This window comes from Poecile atricapillus, unplaced genomic scaffold (assembly GCF_030490865.1).
Source record: "Poecile atricapillus isolate bPoeAtr1 unplaced genomic scaffold, bPoeAtr1.hap1 scaffold_342, whole genome shotgun sequence".
NCBI lineage: Eukaryota > Metazoa > Chordata > Aves > Passeriformes > Paridae > Poecile > Poecile atricapillus.
The window spans coordinates 1-12,706 of record NW_026709139.1 but is presented as its reverse complement, the minus strand read 5'-3'; the positions used below and the strand labels follow the sequence as shown (position 1 = coordinate 12,706).

Genomic DNA, 12,706 nt, shown 5'->3' with positions numbered 1-12,706 from the left:
CCAGGTGTGCCTGACCCCCTCACCAGCCCCACACCAGCCCCACACCAGCCCCAGGTGTGTCTGACCCCCTCCCCTGCCCCTCCCCTGCCCCACACCTGCCCCAGGTGTGCCTGACCCCCTCACCTGTGCAGGTTCCAGCCACGCGGGAGGTGCTGGGCTCGCTGCCCAACGTGTTCAGCGCGCTGTGCCTGAACGCGCGGGGGCTGCAGAGCTTCGTGCAGTGCCAGCCCTTCGAGCGCCTCTTCAAGGTGCTGCTCTCCCCCGATTACCTGCCCGCCATGCGCCGCCGCCGCAGCTCCGACCCCCTCGGTGAGACACGGCAACACACCTGGGGACACACCTGGGGACAGTGGGGACACACCTGGGGACACGGGGGACACACCTGGGGACGGAGGGGACACACCTGGGGACACTGGGGACACACCTGGGGACACGGGGGACACCTGGGGACACAGGGGACACACCTGGGGAGGGGTGGGAACACACCTGGGGAGGGGTGGGAACACACCTGGGGAGGGGTGGGAACACACCTGGGGACACTGGGGACACACCTGGGGACACTGGGGACACACCTGGGGACACCTGGGGACACCTGGGGACACAGGGGACACACCTGGGGATGGGGGACACACCTGGGGACACACCTGGGGATGGGGGACACACCTGGGGATGGGGACACCTGGGGACACACCTGGGGACAGAGGGGACACACCTGGGGAGGGATGGGGACACACCTGGGGATGGGAACACCAAACCCTGCTGTGACCCCCCCAAACCCCCTCTGTGACCCCCCAAACCCCCTCTGTGACCCCCCAAACCCTCTGTGACCCCCCCAAACCCCCTCTGTGACCCCCCCAAACCCACCGTTTGCCCCCCCAGGTGACACAGCCTCCAACCTGGGCAGCGCCGTGGACGAGCTGATGCGCCACCAGCCCACGCTCAAGACCGACGCCACCACCGCCATCATCAAGGTGACAACTTGGGGCCACCCCCGGGGGTCCGGGGACCCCCCCAGACCCATCCTGTCCCCCCCAAACCCTCTAACGGGAGCCCCCTCCCCAGCTGCTGGAGGAGATCTGCAGCCTGGGCCGGGACCCCAGGTACATCTGCCAGAAGCCGTCGATGCAGAAGGCGGACGGGACGGCGGCGGCGCCGCCCCCGCGCTCCCCCCACGCCGCCGAGGAGGCGTCGAGCGAGGATGAGGAGGAGGAGGAGGTGCAGGCCATGCAGAGCTTCGGGGCCGCCCAGCAGAGCGAGGCCGAGCCCAGCCAGACGTGAGCGGGGCTGAGGGGGGGGTTTGGGGGCTGCTGGAGGGGTCTGGGGGCTGCTGGAGGGGTCTGGGGGCTGCTGGAGGGGTCTGGGGGTGTCCCAAGGGGTGTCCTCGGGGGTCTGGGGGCTTCTGGAGAGGTCTGGGGGTGTCACCAGGGATCTGGGGGCTGCTGGAGGGGTCTGGGGGCTGCTGGAGGAGTCTGGGGGTGTCCCCAGGGGTGTCCTCAGGGGTCTGGGGGCTTCTGAAGGGGTCTGGGGGTGTCACCAGGGGTCTGGGGGCTGCTCGAGGGGTCTGGGGGCTTCTGGAGGGGTCTGGGGGTGTCACCAGGGGTGTCCCCAGGAGTCTGGGGGTGTTCTCGGGGGTCTGGGGGCTTCTGAAGGGGTCTGGGGGTTTCTGAAGGGGTCTGGGGTGTCACCAGGGTTGTCACCAGGGGTCTGGGGGTGTCCTCGGGGGTCTGGGGGCTGCTGGAGGGGTCTGGGGGCTGCTGGAGGGGTCTGGGGGTGTCACCAGGGGTGTCCTCAGGGGTCTGGGGGCTGCTGGAGGGGTCTGGGGGTGTCCTCAGGGGTCTGGGGGCTGCTGGAGGGGTCTGGGGGTGTCACCAGGGATCTGGGGGCTGCTGGAGGGGTCTGGGGGTGTCCTCAGGGGTCTGGGGGCTGCTGGAGGGGTCTGGGGGTGTCCTCAGGGGTCTGGGGGTGTCTCCAGGGGTGTTCTCAGGGGTCTGGGGGCTTCTGGAGGGGTCTGGGGGCTGCTGGAGGGGTCTGGGGGTGTCCCAAGGGGTGTCCCCAGGAGTCTGGGGGTGTCCTCGGGGGTCTGGGGGCTGCTGGAGGGGTCTGGGGGTGCCCCCAGGGGTTTGGGGTGTCCCCAGGGGTCTGGGGGTGCCCCCAGGGGTTTGGGGTGTCCCCAGGGGTCTGGGGGTGCCCCCAGGGGTCTGGGGGTGTCCCCAGGGGTTTGGGGGTGTCCCTAGGGATCTGGGGGTGTCCCCAGGGGTCTGGGGGTGTCCCTAGAGGTCTGGGGGTGCCCCCAGGGGTTTGGGGTGCCCCCAGCCCCAGCAGCTGTGGTTTCCTGTGCTGGGGAGGGGTCTCACTCACCCCCCTGTGCCCCCAGCGTGGTGGGCACGGAGGAGCGCATCCCCATCCCGCTGATGGATTACATCCTCAACGTGGTGAGCGAGGCCCAGCGCCGTCCCTGGGGGTCCCCACGGCTCCTGCCCCCCTCCCCAGGGGCTGCAGAGCCCCCCTGACCCCCTTCTCCCCCAGATGAAGTTCGTGGAGTCCATCCTGAGCAACAACACCACGGACGATCACTGCCAGGAGTTCGTGGCCCAGCGGGGGCTGCGCCCGCTCGTCACCATCCTGGGGCTGCCCAACCTGCCCGTGGATTTCCCCACCTCGGCAGCGTGCCAGGCTGTGGCTGGGGTCTGCAAATCCATCCTGGTACGGGCTGGGGGCTGGAAACGCGTCCTGGGGGGCTGCAAATGTGTCCTGGGGGGCTGGAAATCATCCTGGGGGGCTGGAAATCCATCCTGGGGGTCTGCAAATCCATCCTGGTACGGCCGGGGGGCTGGAAATCATCCTGGGGGGCTGGAAATCATCCTGGGGGGCTGCAAATCCATCCTGGGGGCTGGAAATGCATCCTGGGGGGCTGCAAATCCATCCTGGGGGCTGGAAATGCATCCTGGGGGGCTGCAAATCCATCCTGGGGGCTGGAAATGCATCCTGGGGGGCTGCAAATCCATCCTGGTACGGGCTGGGGGGCTGGAAATGTGTCCTGGGGGGCTGGAAATGTGTCCTGGGGGGCTGCAAATCCATCCTGGTACAGACCCAGATGATGCCCTCTGTCCCCCCAGACTCTGTCCCACGAGCCCAAGGTGCTGCAGGAGGGTTCAGGGTCCCCTCAATGTCCCCCCAATGTCCCCAATGTCCCCCCAGACCCTGTCCCACGAGCCCAAGGTGCTGCAGGAGGGGCTGGTGACCCCTCAGTGTCCCCAATGTCCCCTCAATGTCCCCAATGTCCCCCCAGACTCTGTCCCACGAGCCCAAGGTGCTGCAGGAGGGTTCAGGGTCCCCTCAATGTCCCCTCAGTGTCCCCTCAATGTCCCCAATGTCCCCCCAGACCCTGTCCCATGAGCCCAAGGTGCGGCAGGAGGGGCTGGTGACCCCTCAATGTCCCCTCAATGTCCCCTCAATGTCCCCAATGTCCCCTCAATGTCCCCAGACTCTGTCCCACGAGCCCAAGGTGCTGCAGGAGGGTTCAGGGTCCCCTCAATGTCCCCTCAATGTCCCCAGACGCTGTCCCACGAGCCCAAGGTGCTGCAGGAGGGTTCAGGGTCCCCTCAATGTCCCCTCAATGTCCCCAGACGCTGTCCCACGAGCCCAAGGTGCTGCAGGAGGGTTCGGGGTCCCCTCAGTGTCCCCTCAATGTCCCCAATGTCCCCCCAGACCCTGTCCCACGAGCCCAAGGTGCTGCAGGAGGGTTCAGGGACCCCTCAATGACCCCTCAATGTCCCCTCAATGTCCCCTCAATGTCCCCAATGTCCCCCCAGACGCTGTCCCACGAGCCCAAGGTGCTGCAGGAGGGGCTGGTGACCCCTCAGTGACCCCAATGTCCCCTCAATGTCCCCTCAATGTCCCCTCAATGTCCCCCCAGACCCTGTCCCACGAGCCCAAGGTGCTGCAGGAGGGGATGGTGATCCCTCAGTGTCCCCTCAATGTCCCCTCAATGTCCCCCCAGACGCTGTCCCACGAGCCCAAGGTGCTGCAGGAGGGTTCAGGGTCCCCTCAATGTCCCCTCAATGTCCCCTCAATGTCCCCTCAATGTCCCCAGACCCTGTCCCACGAGCCCAAGGTGCTGCAGGAGGATTCAGGGTCCCCCCAATGTCCCCTCAATGTCCCCTCAATGTCCCCAATGTCCCCCCAGACGCTGTCCCACGAGCCCAAGGTGCTGCAGGAGGGGCTGGTGACCCCTCAGTGACCCCAGTGTCCCCTCAATGTCCCCTCAATGTCCCCAGACCCTGTCCCACGAGCCCAAGGTGCTGCAGGAGGGGCTGGTGCAGCTGGAGGCGGTGCTGTCGGCGCTGGAGCCGCTGCACCGGCCCATCGAGGCTCCGGGGGGCTCGGTGCTGCTGCGGGAGCTGGCGGCCGCGGGGGCCGTGGCCGATGCCACCCTGTCAGCCCAGGCCACCCCCCTGCTGCACGCGCTGACCGCCGCCCACGCCTTCATCATGATGTTCGTGCACACCTGCAGGGTGGGACAGGTGAGTGGGGAGGGGCTGGGGGGGGTTTCAGGGGGGTTTGGAGGTGTGGGGAGGGGTTTGGGGGGGTTTGAGTGGGGTTTGGGGGGTTTGAGTGGGGTTTGGGGGGGTTTGAGTGGGGTTTGGGGGGGTTTGAGTGGGGTTTGGGTGGGGTTTGGGGGGGTTTGAATTGGGTTTGGGGGGGTTTGAGTGGGGTTTGGGGGGTTTTGAGTGGGGTTTGGGGGGGTTTGAGTGAGGTTTGGGGGGGTTTCAGTGGGGTTTGGGGGGGTTTGGGAGGGTTTGGGGGGGTTTGAGTGAGGTTTGGGGGGGTTTGAATGGGGTTTGGGGGGGTTTGAGTGGGGTTTGGGTGGGGTTTGGGGGGGTTTGAATTGGGTTTGGGGGGGTTTGAATTGGGTTTGGGGGGGTTTGATTGGGGTTTGGGGGGGTTTGAATTGGGTTTGGGGGGTTTGGAGTGGGGTTTGGGGGGTTTGGATTGGGTTTGGGGGGGTTTGAATGGGGTTTGGGGGGGTTTGAGTGGGGTTTGGGGGGGTTTGGGGGGGTTTCAGGGGGGTTTGGGGGGGTTTGAGTGGGGTTTGGGGGGTTGGAGTGGGTTTTGGGGGATTGGAAAGGGGTTTGAAGGCTTTGGGGAGGTTTTAATGATGTTTAGGGGGTTTGAGTGGGGTTTGGGGGGGGTTTGGGGGGGTTTCAGTGGGTTTTGGGGGGTTTGAATTGGGTTTGGGGGGGTTTGAATGGGGTTTGGGGGTCTGGGATGGGGTTTGGGGGGGTTTGAGTGGGTTTTGGGGGGTTTGGATTGGGTTTTGGGGGATTGGGAAGGGGTTTGAGGGCTTTGGGGAGGTTTGAATTGGGTTTGGGGGTCTGGGATGGGGTTTGGGGGGGGTTTCAGTGGGGTTTGGGGGTCTGGGATGGGGTTTGGGGGGGTTTCAGTGGGGTTTGGGGGGGTTTGAATGGGGTTTGGGGGGGTTCAGTTGGGTTTGGGGAGGTTGGAGTGGGGTTTTGGGGGATTGGAAAGGGGTTTGAGGGCTTTGGGGAGGTTTGAATGGTGTTTAGGGGGTTTTGAATGGGGTTTGGGGGACTCAAAAGGGATTTTGGGTCCTTCCAAATCATTTTGGGAGCAGCTCTGGGGGTTTGGGGGAGCTTTGGAGGGGTCTCAGGGGGTTTTGGGGTCCCGCTGTCCCCCCAGAGCGAGATCAGGGCCATCTCCGTGAACCAGTGGGGGTCCCAGCTGGGGCTGAGCGTGCTGGGCAAGCTGAGCCAGCTGTACTGCTCCCTGGTGTGGGAGAGCACCGTGCTGCTGTCCCTCTGCACCCCAAACAGGTACTGGGAGCACTGGGAGTACTGGGAGGGGCACTGGGAGCAGCACTGGGGGGCACTGGGAGCACTGGGAGGGCACTGGGAGCACTGGGCTGAGCCAGCTGTACTGCTCCCTGGTGTGGGAGAGCACCGTGCTGCTGTCCCTCTGCACCCCAAACAGGTACTGGGAGCACTGGGAGCACTGGGAGGGTACTGGGAGCACTGGGAGGGCACTGGGAGCAGCACTGGGGGGCACTGGGAGCACTGGGAGGGCACTGGGAGCACTGGGCTGAGCCAGCTGTACTGCTCCCTGGTGTGGGAGAGCACCGTGCTGCTGTCCCTCTGCACCCCAAACAGGTACTGGGAGCACTGGGGGGGTACTGGGAGCACTGGGAGCAGCACTGGGGGGCACTGGGAGCACTGGGAGGGCACTGGGAGCACTGGGCTGAGCCAGCTGTACTGCTCCCTGGTGTGGGAGAGCACCGTGCTGCTGTCCCTCTGCACCCCAAACAGGTACTGGGAGCACTGGGGGGGGTACTGGGAGCACTGGGAGGGCACTGGGGGGCACTGGGAGCACTGGGAGGGCACTGGGAGCACTGGGCTGAGCCAGCTGTACTGCTCCCTGGTGTGGGAGAGCACCGTGCTGCTGTCCCTCTGCACCCCAAACAGGTACTGGGAGCACTGGGGGGCACTGGGAGCAGCACTGGGGGCACTGGGGGGCACTGGGAGCACTGGGAGGCACTGGGCGGCACTGGGCAGCACTGGAGCAGCACTGGGCAGCACTGGGAGGGCACTGGGCAGCACTGGGCAGCACTGGGGAGCACTGGGATGGCACTGGGCAGCACTGGGAGGCACTGGGAGCACTGGGATGGCACTGGGCAGCACTGGGAGGCACTGGGCAGCACTAGGATGGCACTGGGCAGCACTGGGAGCACTGGGATGGCACTGGGCAGCACTGGGAGGCACTGGGATGGCACTGGAGCAGCACTGGGAGCACTGGGATGGCACTGGGCAGCACTGGGAGGCACTAGGATGGCACTGGGCAGCACTGGGAGCACTGGGATGGCACTGGGCAGCACTGGGAGGCACTGGGCAGCACTGGGATGGCACTGGGCAGCACTGGGCAGCACTGGGATGGCACCGAGCAGCACTGGGCAGCACTGGGATGGCACTGGGCAGCACTGGGAGGCACTGGGAGCACTGGAGCAGCACTGGGAGCACTGGGCAGCACTGGGAGGCACTGGGCAGCACTGGAGCAGCACTGGGATGGCACTGGGCAGCACTGGGCAGCACTGGGAGGCACTGGGCAGCACTGGGATGGCACTGGGAGGCACTGGGATGGCACTGGGATGGCACTGGGCAGCACTGGGCAGCACTGGGATGGCACTGGGATGGCACTGGGCAGCACTGGGAGGCACTGGGAGCACTGGGATGGCACCGGGGGGCTCAGCAGCGGGCAGGAGCTGCCCCCAGCCCCCCCAGCCCCCCCAGCCCCGTGCCCCCCGTGCCCCCCCAGCCTCCCCCCGGGCTGTGAGTTCGGCCAGGCCGACATGCAGAAACTGGTGCCCAAAGAGGAGAAAACGGCCCCCAGCCCCCCCCAGGGCGGCCGCAGGCCAGGTACGGCTGGGGAGGGGGCTGGGGGGCTGGGGAGGGGGCTGGGGGGGCTGGGGAGGGGTCTCTGGGGGGCTGGGGGGCTGGGGAGGGGTCTCTGGGGGGCTGGGGGGCTGGGGAGGGGGCTGGGAGGGGTCTCTGGGGGGCTGGGGAGGGGCTGGGGGGCTGGGGAGGGGGCTGGGGGGCTGGGGAGGGGTCTCTGGGGGGCTGGGGAGGGGGCTGGGAGGGGTCTCTGGGGGGCTGGGGGGGGATGGGGAGGGGCTGGGAGGGGGCTGGGGGGCTGGGGAGGGGTCTCTGGGTCTCTGGGGGGGCTGGGGGGCTGGGGAGGGGTCTCTGGGGGGCTGGGGAGGGGTCTCTGGGGGGCTGGGAGGGGTCTCGGAAGGCTGGGGAGGGGTCTCTGGGGGGCTGGGAGGGGCTGGGGGGCTGGGGAGGGGTCTCTGGGGGGCTGGGAGGGGGCTGGGGGGCTGGGGAGGGGGCTGGGGGGGCTGGGAGGGGTCTCTGGGGGGCTGGGGAGGGGTCTCTGGGGGGCTGGGGGGCTGGGGAGGGGTCTCTGGGGGGCTGGGGAGGGGTCTCTGGGGGGCTGGGAGGGGGCTGGGGAGGGGCTGGGGGGCTGGGGAGGGGTCTCTGGGGGGCTGGGAGGGGGCTGGGGGGCTGGGAGGGGGCTCTGGGGGGCTGGGAGGGGGCTCTGGGGGGCTGGGGAGGGGTCTCTGGGGGGCTGGGGGGCTGGGGAGGGGTCTCTGGGGGGCTGGGGAGGGGGCTGGGAGGGGGCTCTGGGGGGCTGGGAGGGGTCGCTGGGGGGGTCTGGGGGGCTTGATGAGGATTTTATGGGGGTCTGGGGGGGATTTATGGGGGACTGGGGGGGTTAATGGGGGTCTGGGGGCTTTTCGGAGGTTTGGGGGGGCTTTATGGGGGTTTTATTGGGGTCTGGGGGGCTTTATGGGGGTTTTGGGAGGTTTGGGGGGGCTTCATGGGGATTTTGGAGGAGTTGGGGGGGTGGGTAAGGGTCAGTTTTGGGGGGTGTCTCTGGTTAAGGGTCAGATTTGGGGGGTCAAGGGTCAGTTTTGGGGGGGTCTCTGGTTAAGGGTCAGATTTGGGGGGTCAAGGGTCAGTTTTGGGGGATCTCTGGTTAAGCTCAGTTTTGGGGGGTCAAGGGTCAGTTTTGGGGGGGTCTCTGTGTAAAGCCCAGTTTTGGGGGGTCAAGGGTCAGTTTTGGGGGGGGTCTCTGGGTTAAGCTCAGTTTTGGGGGGTCAGGGGTCAGTTTTGGGGGGGTCTCTGGGGGTCTCTCACCCCTGTCCCCCCCAGAGGCCGAGGCGGAGGCTCCGGGCCCCGCGGGGGGGGCAGGGGGCAGTGACCCCCCCCCGGCTGGGGGGCTCCTGGAGGGGATGGGGCTGGAGGGGGAGCCCCTGGCCCCGATGGAGACGGACGAGCCCAGCGGGAGCGACCCCAAAGCCAAGGCCAAGATCACCCCGGCCATGGCCGCCCGCATCAAACAGATCAAACCCCTGCTCTCGGGTGAGGAGGGGGCTAAAAGGGGATGGGGGACCCCAAAAACGGGATGGGGACCCCAAAAACGGGATGGGGGACCCCAAAAACGGGATGGGGACCCCAAAACGGGATGGGGGACCCCAAAAATGGGATGGGGGAGCCCAAAAACGGGATGGGGACCGCCAAAAATGGGATGGGGACCCCAAAAATGGGATGGGGACCCTGAAAACGGCATGGGGACCCCCAAAAACGGGATGGGGGAGCACAAAAACGGATGGGGACCCCCAAAAATGGGATTGGGGACCCCAAAAACGGGATGGGGGAGCACAAAAAACGGGATGGGGACCCCAAAAATGGGATGGGGGACCCCCAAAAACGGGATGGGGACCCCCAAAAATGGGATGGGGACCCCAAAAATGGGATGGGGACCCCCAAAAACGGGATGGAGGATCCCAAAAACGGGATGGGGGGACCCCAAAAACGGGATGGGGACCCCAAAAACGGGATGGGGACCCCAAAAACGGGATGGAGGATCCCAAAAACGGGATGGGGACCCCAAAAACGGGATGGGGACCCCAAAAACGGGATGGGGGAGCCCAAAAACGGGATGGGGAACCCCAAAAACGGGATGGGGGAACCCCAAAAGGGGCTGGGGGAGCATGAAACGGGCTGGGGCACCCCAAAACGGAGCCCCAAAATGGGCTGGGGGACCCCAAAATGGGCTGGGGGAGCCCAAAATGGGCTGGGGGAGCACAAAAACGGGATGGGGGACCCCAAAATGGGCTGGGGGACCCCAAAAACGGGATGGGGGACCCCAAAAATGGGATGGGGACCCCCAAAAGGGGCTGGGGGAGCCCAGATGGGCTGGGGGACCCCCATATGGGCTGGGGGGGTCCTCACCCCGGGGGTCTCACCCCTGTCCCCCTGGGGGTCTCACCCCTGTCCCCTGAGGTCTCCTGGTGTTCCCCCTGGGATCTCACCGTGTCCCCCCCATGTCCCCCCATGTCCCGCCATCTCTCCCTGTGTCTCCCCCATGTCCCCTGGTGTCCCCCCGTGTCCCCTTTGGGATCTCACTGTGTCCCCCCATGTCCCCCCATCTCTCCCCGTGTCCCCCCATGTCCCCTGGTGTCCCCCTGATGTCCCCCCCCTGTGTCCCCCTGTGTCTCCCCCATGTCCCCTGGTGTCCCCCTGTGTCCCCTTTGGGATCTCACTGTGTCCCCCCATGTCCCCCCTGTGTCCCCCCATGTCCCCTGGTGTCCCCCCATGTTCCCCCTGTGTCACCCCTTTTTCCCCCTGTGTCCGCTCTGTGTCCCCCCCATGTCCCCCCCGGGATCTCACTGTGTCCCCCCATGTCCCCCTGTGTCCCCCCCATGTCCCCTGGTTTCCCCCCCATGTCCCCCCGTTGTCCCCCCCCATGTCCCCCTGTGTCCCCCCATGTCCCCCCCATGTCCCCCCCCGGTGTCCCCCCCCATGTCCCCCGTTGTCCCCCGTTGTCCCCTCAGCCTCGTCTCGTCTGGGCCGGGCTCTGGCCGAGCTCTTTGGGCTGCTGGTGAAGCTCTGCGTGGGCTCCCCGGTGCGGCAGCGCCGGAGTCACCACGCGGCCGCCGCCGCCCCCCGCGCCCACGGCAGCCGCCCGCGCCACGGCCTCGGCACTGACCCGGCTGCTCACCAAGGGACTGAGCTGGCAACCGCCGCCGTACACGCCCACACCGCGGTTCCGGTGAGCCAACACCGGGACAACACCGGGAGAACACCGGGACTGCACCGGGACTGCACCGGGATGGGGATGGGAAATGGGGATGGGAAATGGGGATGGAATTGGGGCTGGGAATGGGATTGGGATTGGGGATGGGAAACGGGAATGGGAACGGGGATTGGGATTGGGATGGGAAACTGGGATTGGGATTGGGATGGGAGTGGGAATGGGGATGGAATTGGGGCTGGGAATGGGATTGGGATTGGGGATGGGATGGGAAACAGGGATTGGGGATGGGAATGGGGATGGGATGGGAATGGGAACGGGACTGGGGATGGGATTGGGAATGGGAATGGGAAACAGGGATGGGAATGGGATTGGGGATGGGGATGGGATGGGAACGGGACTGGGGATGGGATTGGGAATGGAATGGGAAACAGGGATTGGGGATGGGAATGGGGATGGGATGGGAATGGGAACGGGACTGGGGATGGGATTGGGAATGGGAACGGGACTGGGGATGGGATTGGGGATGGGGATGGGAAACAGGGATGGGAATGGGGATGGGGATGGGGACGGGGATGGGAATGGGAACAGGATTGGGAATGGGAAGGGTGACGGGAATGGGGATGGGATTGGGGCTGGGGATGGGATTAGGGGTGAGGATGGGATGGGAACAGGAATGGGATCGGGGATGGGAATGGGGATGGGACTGAGGATGAGGATGGGATGGGAACAGGAGTGGGATTGGGGATGAGAACGGGAACAGGAATGGGGATGGGATTGGGGCTGGGAATGGGATTAGGGGTGAGGATGGAATGGGTTCGGGGATGGGAATGGGGATGGGATTGAGGATGAGGATGGGATGGGAACAGGAGTGGGATTGGGGATGAGAACGGGAACAGGAATGGGGATGGGATTAGGGGTGAGGATGGGATGGGATTGGGGCTGGGAATGGGGATGGAATGGGATGGGATTGGGATGGGAACAGGAATGGGGATGGGATGGGATTGGGATGGGAACAGGAATGGGGATGGGATGGGATTGAGGTGCCGTGGGCAGTGCCCGGTGCCGGTTCCGGTTCCGTGGGCAGTGCCCGGTGCCGGTTCTGGTTCCGGTTCTGGTTCCGGTTCCGTGGGCAGTGCCCGGTGCTGGTGCCGGTTCCGGTTCTGGTTCCATGGGCAGTTCCCGGTGCCGGTTCTGGTTCCGGTTCTGGTTCCGGTTCTGGTTCCGGTGCCGGTTCTGGTTCCGGTTGCGGTTCTGGTTCCGGTGCCGGTTCTGGTTGCGGTTCTGGTTCTGGTGCCGGTTCTGGTTCTGGTTCCGGTTCTGGTTCCGGTTCTGAGCTCCCCCCGTGCCCCCCAGGCTGACGTTCTTCATCTGCTCGGTGGGGTTCACGTCCCCCATGCTCTTCGACGAGCGCAAGTTCCCGTATCACCTGATGCTGCAGAAATTCCTCTGCTCCGGCGGCCACAACGCCCTCTTCGAGTGAGCTGGACACTGACCGGACACCGGACACTGACTGGACACCGGACACTGGACATTGGACACTGGACACTGACCGGACACTGGACACTGACCGGACACTGGACACTGACCGGACACTGGACACGGACACTGGACACTGGCTGGACACTGACTGGACACTGGACAGGGACACGGACGCTGGACATTGGACACTGGACACTGACTGGACACTGACTGGACACTGGACACTGACTGGACACTGGACATGGACATGGACATGGACACGGGACATGGACAGGGACACTGGACATCGACACAGACACTGACTGGATACTGGGCATGGACACTGGACACTGACCGGACACTGGACACGGACACTGACTGGACACTGGACACTGGACATGGACATGGACATGGACACTGGACACAGACACTGGACACGGACACTGACTGGACACTGGACACTGAACACGGACACAGACACTGGACATGGACACTGGACATGGACAGGGACACTGGACACTGGACACGGACACTGGACATTGACCACAGGCACTGGACACACACTGGACACAAACACAGACACTGGACACTGACTGGACACTGACCATGGACACTGGACACTGACTGGACACTGGAA

General features: G+C 65.7%; 1 protein-coding gene across 1 annotated transcript in view; it reads left to right on the top strand.

Moving 5' to 3' along the window:
• Window positions 1–12,114, top strand: part of LOC131574477 (E3 ubiquitin-protein ligase HUWE1-like) — a 34,087-nt gene extending 21,973 nt beyond the window's left edge. The window contains 12 exon segments of the mRNA XM_058828949.1: window positions 132–309; window positions 880–971; window positions 1,063–1,274; window positions 2,375–2,432; window positions 2,527–2,703; window positions 4,278–4,523; window positions 5,701–5,834; window positions 7,327–7,427; window positions 8,724–8,933; window positions 10,409–10,518; window positions 10,520–10,626; window positions 11,965–12,114. Coding sequence (XP_058684932.1) covers window positions 132–309; window positions 880–971; window positions 1,063–1,274; window positions 2,375–2,432; window positions 2,527–2,703; window positions 4,278–4,523; window positions 5,701–5,834; window positions 7,327–7,427; window positions 8,724–8,933; window positions 10,409–10,518; window positions 10,520–10,626; window positions 11,965–12,091 — 1,752 coding nt within the window. The 3' untranslated portion in view covers window positions 12,092–12,114.
• The last annotated feature ends 592 nt before the right edge of the window (window positions 12,115–12,706 follow it).